The sequence below is a fragment of the Oxyura jamaicensis genome, chromosome 18, assembly GCF_011077185.1.
Source record: "Oxyura jamaicensis isolate SHBP4307 breed ruddy duck chromosome 18, BPBGC_Ojam_1.0, whole genome shotgun sequence".
Taxonomy (NCBI): Eukaryota; Metazoa; Chordata; class Aves; order Anseriformes; family Anatidae; genus Oxyura; species Oxyura jamaicensis.
In genome coordinates, this window is record NC_048910.1 from 86,335 (window position 1) to 97,098 (window position 10,764).

The 10,764-nt window shown below is 43.0% G+C and overlaps 1 protein-coding gene across 1 annotated transcript in view; it reads left to right on the top strand.

Moving 5' to 3' along the window:
* The window catches only part of GLP2R (glucagon like peptide 2 receptor), a 34,707-nt gene extending 25,636 nt beyond the window's left edge, over positions 1 to 9,071 (top strand). The window contains exons 11-12 of the mRNA XM_035342712.1: positions 2,619 to 2,660; positions 8,643 to 9,071. Of these exons, the coding sequence (XP_035198603.1) occupies positions 2,619 to 2,660; positions 8,643 to 8,981 (381 nt within the window). The 3' untranslated portion in view covers positions 8,982 to 9,071. The remainder of the gene's footprint in view (positions 1 to 2,618; positions 2,661 to 8,642) is intronic.
* Positions 9,072 to 10,764: the final 1,693 nt, after the last annotated feature.

Consider the following 10,764-nt stretch of genomic DNA (forward strand, 5'->3'; position numbering starts at 1 on the left):
ACCTCTGACCTAATGCTAACAAATCTTCCACTAAACCATAACCCTAAGCTCTACATCTAAACGTCTTTTAAAGACCTCCAGGGATGGTGACTCCACCACTTCCCTGGGCAGCCTAATCCAGTGACTAACAACCCATTCAGGAAAGAATTTCTTTGTAATATCCAACCTAAACCTCCCCTGGCACAACTTTAGCCCATTCCCCCTCCTCCTGTCACCAGGCACATGGGAGAATAGACCAACCACCACCTCGCTACAGCCTCCTTTAAGGTACCTGTGGAGTGTGATAAGGTCGCCCCTGAGCCTCCTCTTCTCCAGGCTAAACAGTCCCAGCTCCCTCAGCCATTCCTCGTAAGACTTGTTCTCCAGACCCTTCACCAGCTTCGTAGCCCTTCTCCGGACTCGCTCAAGCACCTCCATGTCCTTCTTGTAGCGAGGGGCCCAAAACTGAACACAGTACTCGAGGTGAGGCCTCACCAGAGCTGAGTACAGGGGAAAATCACTTCTCTGGACCTGCTGGCCATGCTGTTTCTTATGCAAGCCAGGACGCTGCTGGCCTTCTTGGTCGCCTGAGCACACTGCTGGCTCATATTCAGCCGACTGTCAACCAATACTCCCAGGTCCTTCTCTGCCAGGCAACTTTCTAACCACACATCTCCCAGCCTATAGCTCTGTTTGGGGTTGTTGTGCCCCAGGTGCAGGACCCGGCACTTGGCCTTGTTGAACTTCATACCGTTGGCCTCGGCCCATCGGTCCAGCCTATCCAGATCTTCCCGCAGAGCCTTCCTACCCTCGAGCAGATCGACACACGCACCTAACTTGGTGTCGTCTGCAAACTTGCTGAGGGTGCACTCGATCCCCTCGTCCAGATCATCGATGAAGATGTTAAAGAGGACTGGCCCCAGTACCGAGCCCTGGGGGACTCCACTAGAGACTGACCTCCAACCGGATTTGACTCCATTCACCACAACTCTCTGGGCCCTGCCATCCAGCCAGCTCTTAACCCAACGAAGTGTATGCCAGTCCAAGCCATGAGCAGCCAGTTGACTTGTCATCAACTAATGTGAATTTACTGTGTTACTGCCTTTGTGTTACTGCCTCATTGCATGGTCTACTTTTGCAGCAGGATTGGATTAAATTCACACAGAAATTTACAAACATATGTTCAACGTAGAGGTGCCATCAATACTCACAAAGCTTTCTCCTGATCTGGTGACTTTCCACATTTCTGGTAATGGGTGGTACCAAGGTTGTGACATAGCAGCACCAAGTAATTCGGCTTCTATTTCTGCTTGTGGTGCTTGTGGATCCAAATTCAGAGTTCATGCTCAGAATACATACTAGCAAAGAAACACAGTACAAAATAAGATTTTCATGGAATTTCTACCCAAAGAGAGAAGCATTTCTAAATAAAAGGCTGCATTTTAAACCCTTTAACTGGTTTTAATGCATCAGAACCTTTCTCTGTGGAACAATATTTAGTGATTTTTTTTTCATATTTCTGTGAAATAACTCAGATGCAGAGAATTATTTAAAAGTTACATTAATAAATGGTATAGCAAAAGTACCTAGATCTTGCAACCACAATCCAGGTGAAGCACGAAATATGGTAGAATTAAAATACAGGGATAAAGCAATTGCAACTGCTGTTTCTCCTGCCCTTATTTCACTGATGTGACAGACAGACTGTTCTTTTTCACACTTACTGGACATATGTTTAAAGAACAGATGGATCCAGACTTTTCAGGATTGCTAGAAAAAATCACTGTTGGTTCAGACTGCTACTGGTCAATGAATAAAAAATATTGAAGCTGCTGTATATATTAATTTCTTTTTAAGATTTTGTATGAGAAAAACAGAAACACCTCTGAAAAAAGTATGAATGTGAAAACAGATGAATGATATCAACTGGTTATGACACCTTTTTCCTTGTTATATGAACATTAATTTGGGACTGATAATCAACAGCAATTCATCAGAACCTGTGTTTAGACGTACTAAAGGAAGTTCATTTCCTGAAGCAATTGCCATAAATCTGTACATTTGTGCCAGACTGTTAGTCTGAGATGCACACACATAATCTGTTTTGATTTGAGATCAAAGACAGGGAGGAGGAAAATGGGAGGGGTAATTTTTGGCTTATCTTAAAACAAGTTTGATTTCTAAAATTTCAAATCTTTTTTTAAAATTTTTTTTTTTTTTTTAAGGTGTTTACTTAAATCTGTTTCACAGGAGAAATGACATTTCAAAATAGTCCGAACAATTAATATATCTGCATTTTTGGATGTTTTAATAAGTCTAAAAGTAGCAGATTCAGTATAACAGTGGTAGTCTTAAAAATAATGTAGTAGTGAAATGTAGATAAAATGTAAGATCAGATGGGGTCGTGTAGGTTCTGTTCTTCGGCATCTGCAGCAAAACTCCTGCAATTGTGCCCTAATTTTGCTAAGGCACTGTAGGAAAACAAGTTAATAGGGACTTCACTAATAAGAGAAGACAGAGAGTTAGTTTCCATTCTGAAAATTAGGAAGCATTGTTTATATTTATGACTTTAATACTAATGACATCTCTAAGCTGAGACTTCAGGTATCTAACTTTTCCTTATTGTCTGTCTCTTACAGGGTTTTTTTGTAGCAGTTTTATATTGCTTTGCCAATGGAGAGGTAAGAGTCACTTAATGATAGGAGTTTTGAATTGATTAACAAAATATATTGACACCAAGGAGGATGAAAATACTGACTAGCTCTGGTTATTTGGGAGCATACTTGCATTCTTTTAAATTGATATAAATGTTCTGAACAAAGAAAGCAGCAAGACCTCTCGGGTCTGTATTCAAATACAAGGTATTTCCACTAAAGCTTTTTTAACGTGACACTGTGGAGGTATAAATGTGTGTGAAATACCACTAAAGTCTTAAGATCAACTAACTAAACCCCATTCATTTACACAGATGAAATCTCAGACTTCATGTTTGACCCTTGCTTTGCTTACCCCTGAAGTCTAGGCAAAGATGCGAAATTTGGAGTGCTTTAATACATTAAAAAAGAACAAGTTGAAAAATATTTTTTCCTGTGTGCACTTCACAGGACATCTCTAAATTTGATATGAGGACATTTCTTGGCTGGAGATTGTCTTTTGCAAAGCCTCAAGAGTCAGATGGGGGGGTCTGTTTACTCCATGCCAGAATTTAGGCAGATCAGTAACAGCAGTTTTGCAAGGATATGCCAGCAAGAAATCACAGAATAACTCAGGAAGGGACCTCAGGAAATACTTAGACCAACTTCTTGCTCGGTGCACTCTGAAGACTGAATTCAGAGAAGGTTGCTCAGTTATTTGTCCAGATGAGCTTTGAAAATCTCCAAAGAAACTTTCTACCAGCTCTCTTGTCCTCTGCTCTGTTGCTTCACTGCTCTCAGGAGGAAACATATTTTCTGTAGTTCAAGTTAGAACTTCTCATATTTTCATTTATGACTGCTGTCTCTTGTATCCCTACAAAGCAAGTCAGTAGAGTATCTGGCTCCATCTGCTCCATGAATTCCTTATAGGTTATATTTAAGCCTTCACTGAAGTCTTCTCTTCTCCAGAATGAACAAGTCCATTCACTCAACCTCTCTGCAAAGGGGAAGTCCTCCAGCCTTGTTATCTGCCAAAAAGGCCAAGCTTATCAATGTACTTCTTGTACAGATGTAGCATTCAGATGTGACCTGTGGTAGTTTTATTCTGGTAGGCAGAATACCTCAATTGCTCTCTCACTCCTCCTCCTCAAAGGGAAAGAGGGAGAAAATATGATGCAAAGGGCTCAAGGGTTGAAATAAGGACAGGGAGATCACTCAACAATTATCATGATGGGCAAAATAGGCTCAGAGTAGGGAGGTTAGTAAAATTTTTTGCCTATTACTAAGAAACTAGAGAAGTGAGAAACAAAGGAAAGAAGCCAAAAATAACTTCTCCCCATCCACTCTCTTCCACCTGCTCCCCCTGAGCAGTGCAAGGGAATGGTGGAATGGGGCCTGCGGTCAGTCTATAGCACTTTGCCACTCCTTCTCAGTCACTCTCCTCCCCTGCTCTGTGGAGTCCCTCCCACAGGATGCAGTCCTTCCTGAACTGATCCTGCATGGGCTTCCCGCTGGCAGTGACCCTTCAAGAATGGCTCCAATTTTGAGTCCATATCATGGGGCCCATCCATCAAGAGCAAACTGCTCCAGCATGGCTTCCCCCATGGGCAGAAGCTCCTGCCAGGTCAACTGCTCCTGTGTGGTGCCCTCTCCGTGGGCTACAGGTCTGTCCCAGAATCTGCTCTCGCAGTGGTTCTCCACAGGCTGCAGCTTCTTTCAGGCAAAATCTACCTGCTCCGCTGTGGACTCCTCCATAGCCTGCAGCATGAAAACCTGCTCCACTGTGGTACTTCACCGGCTGCAGGGGGACAGCCTGCTCCACAAGGGACCTCTCCACAGGCCATGGGGAAACTTCAGCTCCCATGCCTGGAGCACCTCCTGCCCTCCTTCTTCAATGACCTTGATGTCTGCAAGGCTGTTTCTCTTTCCTCTATCTCCCAACTGCTGTTGTGTGGCATGATTTTTTTCCCCTTTTCTTAAATATGCTCTCACAGAGGTGCAAACAACATTGCTTATTGGCTTAGCTCCGAGCAGCAGTGGGTCCCTTTGGAGCTGACTGAGACTGGCCCTTATCTAACATGGGGCAGCTTCTGGATTCTTCTCACTGAGCCCCCCCAGCAGCCTCCTGCTACCAAAATCTTCCAGCATAAACCTACTACATGGCCTTACAACTACTGAGAAAAGGAGGATAATTTCTTTTTAAACAGTTGTGCTATACAGCCCAGTGTACTGGTATCATAGAATCATAGAATATGCTGAGTTGGAAGGAACCCACGAGGATCATTGAGTCCAACTCCTGGGTCCCCAAAGGCCCACCCAAAAAATCAGACCAAGTGACCAGGTGTCTGAGAGCATTGTCCAAATACTTTTTGAATTGCAGTAGAGGCTTGGTGCCATGACCACTTCCCTGGGGAGCCTGTTCCAGTGCCTGAATATCCGCTTGATGAAGAACCTTTTCCTGATACCCAGCCCGAACCACCCTTGTCGCAGCTTCAAGCCATTCCCTCAGGTCCTTATCAGAGGTCACCAGAGAGCAGAAATCAGCACCTGCCCCTTCACTCCCCTCATGAGGAAGTTGTAGACTGCAAAGAGGCCTCCTCACAGTTTTTTCTTCTCCAGGCTGAACAAACCAAGTGACTTCAGCTGCTCCTCATACATCTTCCCCTCCAGAACCTTCACTATCTTTGTAGCCCTCATTTGGACACTCTCTAATAGTTTTGTATCTTTCTTATATTGTGGCACCCAAAACTGCACACAATACTTGAGGTGAGGCTGCACCAGTGCAGAGTATAGTGGGACAATCCCTTCCCTTGACCAGCTAGCAATGCTGTGCTTGATGCACTCCAGGATACGGTTAGCCCTCCTGCCCACCAAGGCACACTGCTGGCTCATGTTCAGCTTGCTGTTGACTGAAACCCCCAGATCCCTTTCTGTGGGGCTATTCTCCAGCATCTTGCTCGCCTCCTCCCCCCAAGTCCGTACGTATAGCTAGGGTTGTCCCTCCCCAGGTATAGAATCCAAGACTTGCTCTTGTTAAACTTTATATTGTTGGTGATTGTTCAGCTCTCTTATTTGTCTAGGTCTTGCTGCAAAGCCTCACCACCCTCGACAGAGTCAACAGCTCCTCCCAGATTGGTACTATCTGCAAACTTGCTCAAAAAAACCTTCAAGTCCTACATCCAAATTGTTTATGAAAATATTGAAGAGGACTGGTCCTAAGATAGAGCCCTGGGGAACCCCACTAGTGACAGATAACCAGCCTGAGGCAACCCCATTTACAAGAACCCTCCGGGTCTGACCCATCAGCCAATTGTTCACCCATTTATTATGCTTTTATCTAACTGTATTCTGGTCATTTTGTCCACAAGGATACTGTGAGAGATGGTATCAAGTAATGGACCTATATTATCTCTGGTCCTTTTGCTGTTAACATACTTTAAAAAGCCCTTTTTGTTGTGCCCCACAGTACTGACCAGCTTCAACTCTAATTGAACCTTTGCCACACAAATTCCCTTCCCTACAATGGCTAGCATCATCCTTGTAATCCTCCCTTATCTCCCTACCTTGCTTCCAATAGCCATACTCTTTCTTTTTCCACCTAAGCTCTTGAAGAAGATCCCTGCTCAGCAAGGCTGGCCTTCTGCTTCTCCTGCTTGACTTCTGACATTTTGGAATTTCTTGTTCCTGCACTCTTAGGAGGAGGTAGTTAAAAACTGACCATTACTGTTGGACCCCAATGTCTTTAAAATCAGTTTCCCAGGACAGTTCACCAGCTATTTCCCTGAGCAATCTGAAGTCTGCTCTCCCCCAGTCCAGGCTTGAAGTTTTGGTGTCAGTTTTCCTCCTATCACCAAAGATTTTGAATTTGACTATGTCATGGTTGCTATGACCAAGCTGGCCACTTCACCACCAAGACCCTCCCTGTTTACAAGGCATAGGTCTAGGAGGGCACCTTTCCTAGTCAGCTCTCTTAGTACCTGTACCAAGAAGTTATCATCAAGGTGCTTCAGGAATGTCCTGGACTTGTTTGTCTCAGGTATGTGATATTCCCAGTTGACATCTGGCAGGTTGGAATCCCCCATAAGGACAAGGGTAGATGCTCTAGAAGTATCTCTCAGTTCCTTAAAGAATAGTTCATCAGTGTTGTCATGCTGGCTGGGTGGTCTATAGCAGGCTCCCACAATGGCATCTCCTTTATTTGCTTGTCCCTTGATCCTTACCCAGAAGCTCTCAATTGCATTGTTGCCAACTGCAAGCTCTGTAGAGCCCAGCGCCTCCATTACATAGAGTGCCACACCCCTGCCTCACCTGCCCTGCCTGTCCCTTCTGAAGATACTGTAACTATCCACTGTAACACATCAGTCACAGGCCTCTTCCCACCAGATTTTGCTTATGCCAATAATGCTCTAGGACTGGACCAAGGCTTCTAGATCCTCTTGCTTCTCATGCTGTGTGTGTTTGTATAGAAACATTTCAGATGTGCTTCATTGAACCCAGCCCCTCATGGGGCAGACTGAAGGGTCTTGCTAGTATGCAGTCTCTCAAATATTGGCATTCAGTCCCATAACTGGTGGGCCTGGTTTTGTCCCTTTCCCCCTTCAAATCTAGTTTATAGCCCTATTGATCAGCCCTGCTAACTCCTGGGCAAAAATCCTTTTCCCTCTCTGAGAGAGGTGCTCCCCACTAGGAGCCGGTATGCCTTGTGTCATGTAGGCCTTACCATGATCAAGAAACCCAAAATTATACTGGTGGCACCAGCTTCAAAGCCATGTATTGATCTGCTGGGTCTGGCTGTTCCTTTCAGTATTGATTCCCACTACTGGAAGGATGGAGGAAAACACTACCTGTGCACCTGATCCTTCAAGCAATTGTCCCAGAGCCATAAAGTCCCTTTTGATCACTCTTGGACTTCTCTCTGCTACCTCATTACTGTCAATGAGAAAAACCAATAAGGGGTAATTATCAGAGGGCTGTATCAGTGATGTATCATCCTTCATCACTGTCACAGTTGCACGCAGATTTTGCCTTTATCATACAGACTTACTACAGGCCACTTCAGGATATGAGGCTTATTTAGGCCGTGGAATTCATCTCACAATTTTAAGTGTTTTCTAACTTGAAGCCTATTGTTTACACTTCCCTTATAGTCCACATGGGTAAAGATATCTACTACTTGTGTTAAACTGACACTTATCCAAAATCCGTATCATTTAACAGCCTGGGACAGCCAGCTGATGTGGTACACATTACACTGACATTTGAACATGACACTGGACACCTTTTTAAAGGCAACAGAAGAGATTAGCTATGTAGAAAAGGTAGTGTATATGCTCCTAATATTTAACAAGGAAACCTGGAGCAATTTCTGAACTGCTTAAGTAAAACAGAGAGCCGACACTTGTTTGCAGCACAAGAGCACTTGTCTAACATTTATTGAGGGCACAGAACTACTAGCATCTCTCAACATCAGTTAAAAGGTGTTCTTTGGGGCTTTTAATTCCCCAGTCAGCTGAGCCCTCAGGTCGAAGGTCCTGCTGGTAAAGCAAGGGGACATTCTGTGCAAGACATTCAGTACTGAGAATTTAAGGCAAGCTACCGAATAAAAAGCTTCAGCAAAACAAACCAAATATTCAAGCATAACTCTCCAGAAAAGCTGCATGGTCCTCATTTCCATAGTCCTTGGACTTTTCACCTCCTCACTTCATCAGGTAAACATGAAAGTCAATTGAGCTCTCCACTTACACACACATCAGGATCACAGTATATCAAATTACAGAGAGAGATTCAGGGGCTACAAAAACCTTTCCTAAATTAGAATGAAGAAGTTTCCAGGCTGTACTCTGAAGACGGACAGCAAACAAGCCCATTTCTGCCATACAAGGACCTCAAAAGCTGTGAGGTGACCCCCAAAGGGGCAGAAAACTCAACACTTCCACAATCCCTCTCATTTTATGACTAGTGTTTGGATTAGCAGACTGCAGGGTGGTCACAAGGCATCACCATGGACAGACTTTTTTCTTCTTCCCCCAGGTGAAAGCAGAACTCCAGAAGCAATGGTCCCGCTTCCTGCTGGCAGACCCCTTTGGCTGTAAACTCTGCTTTCTTGGAGAAAACATAAAATACCTCAGGAAATGTTCACAGAAACAGAAAAAAAAGCACTCCAGCAGCAAACACTTGTGCCTGGAGGAGAGTGAGCCGTGGGGCATGCAGCTCCAGCAGGTGCTGGCAAACCGGAGGACAGATCAATGCTCTGAGCCAGGCTGTAGGCTTCCATCTCATCTACGGGCAAGTGTGTCAGACAGCAGTGAAGGAGAAGTCACCACAGGAGAGACAACTGAGGAAGTGGTCTTTGAAGAAAGTGAGATTTAGAATGCAGACCACTGACAGCACCTATCAACAGCCATGGTATTTTGAAAGATCGTCTTCTTTCACCTCCAGGCTGTACAGATCTCTGACATGCTCAATACCCCAAATGTCCCTGTTAATACCCCAAATGTCCCTGTTTTCTTAATCTGAGAAAAATCTGAATGTTCCTAACCTGTGCAGGCAGGGTGGAAGAGGCTCATTGGATCAAAAAAATCCTTTGGGTCTATCAGTCTAGATGATAAATGATGCTGAGAGACATGTACACAGGGGAGCAGGATATATGCTGAAAATGAACAGATTCTGGTCATTGTGTCCCCTATCACCTTCATCCATACATGTCCACCATTCTATTCACATAACAGAGAAGTTGTTAGTTATTGCTTTTCTCTTTTCTAGCTGTATATTTCATAGAGATATGTGATTAGAAGACTTTTTCTCTCTGCCAACTGAAATCATCCTCCATCTCAAAAAATAAGTTTCAGGTCAACCCAGATACATTTTATTTAAGCAACATGGAATAATTTATATATAAAGAAAGCTCGGGATGAAACAAACTTTTGCTTATATGTTTAAGCTTCTTACCTTACAGTTAGTGCTGGAAAAGCCATTATGAAATGAAAGACCAAAAAGGTTTTGTTCTTTTTTTAGATGCCCAAATTAAACATTTTGACACACATTTTTTTTGCTTTATTTTTGTTTTCACTGTTTTATGATACAAACCATACACTTTGATGCATTTTCAGATTTGCTCTACCTGTCCTGAAGATATCCTTTATGATTTGGCCCAAATAATGACATTTATGTGTTTCGGGGAAATGTGCTGCTTCCACCTTCCTCCTGAAGTACCCAAAATGGATAATGGCTATGGAATTGTAAGAACATTGTGAAAACCATTTTCTAGTGTTTAACAAGAACCATGAAGGAATTTTGATTGTCACATATAGCTCACCTGGAGACCTGAGTAATTCAGGTTTTTAGTATTCAATGAGCTGGTCTGCAAGTTTGTATGCACGAGCCACTTGACACGCTGAAAGAAGAAAAGGAAAAGGCAAAATAAAGATTAGCAGACAATATTTACCTACAATATAAATGCATACCCCAGGCACAAACACATGTAATTACCTAGCTCACATCTAGTTACATAGCATTTGTTATGATTATTTCCTGTTCCTTACTGGCAAAAGTTCTAAGTGCTAGCATATGTCATAAAACCAGATGATCTTTTCCAATCTTAATGATTCTATGATTATATGAAAACATTAGATGTCACCTAAACAATGTTCAGGGCTGCTCATGGACTCCATTCTCCCACCACTCCTTCTCTCCACCAGGTGCCAATAATACAGCTATCCTGGCTTTCCCTGTGTCTGCATCTCCCCATGGTGCAGCTTTTTCCTTAGATCTCTGCTGTCAGCTTTACAAATGGCATTTTTCTGAGATAAGCTGCCTATGTCTTTGATGTGTTTTTTGAGCAGACTCAGTTTATGAAGCTTATGTAACTTAGTAATGCTTTTTGAAGTATTTGAAGTCTGCAGATGTTCAGACCTGTAAATGTTACCCGCTGTGACATACTGCTTTCTTGCAGAGACCATATACATTCATTGACTAACATTAGATCAAGACTATGTTTTAACAATAAGATTTATGGTACTTTTAGAAAAGTATTTCTTTTACAGTTTTATCAGTGTTAAGAATTTAGCCTCTTTAATCAATACGAGGCTGTATGTTTAGCTAAAATATTAATTAAAAGTAAATATTAAAATATTTTGAAAATATATCTTTAGTT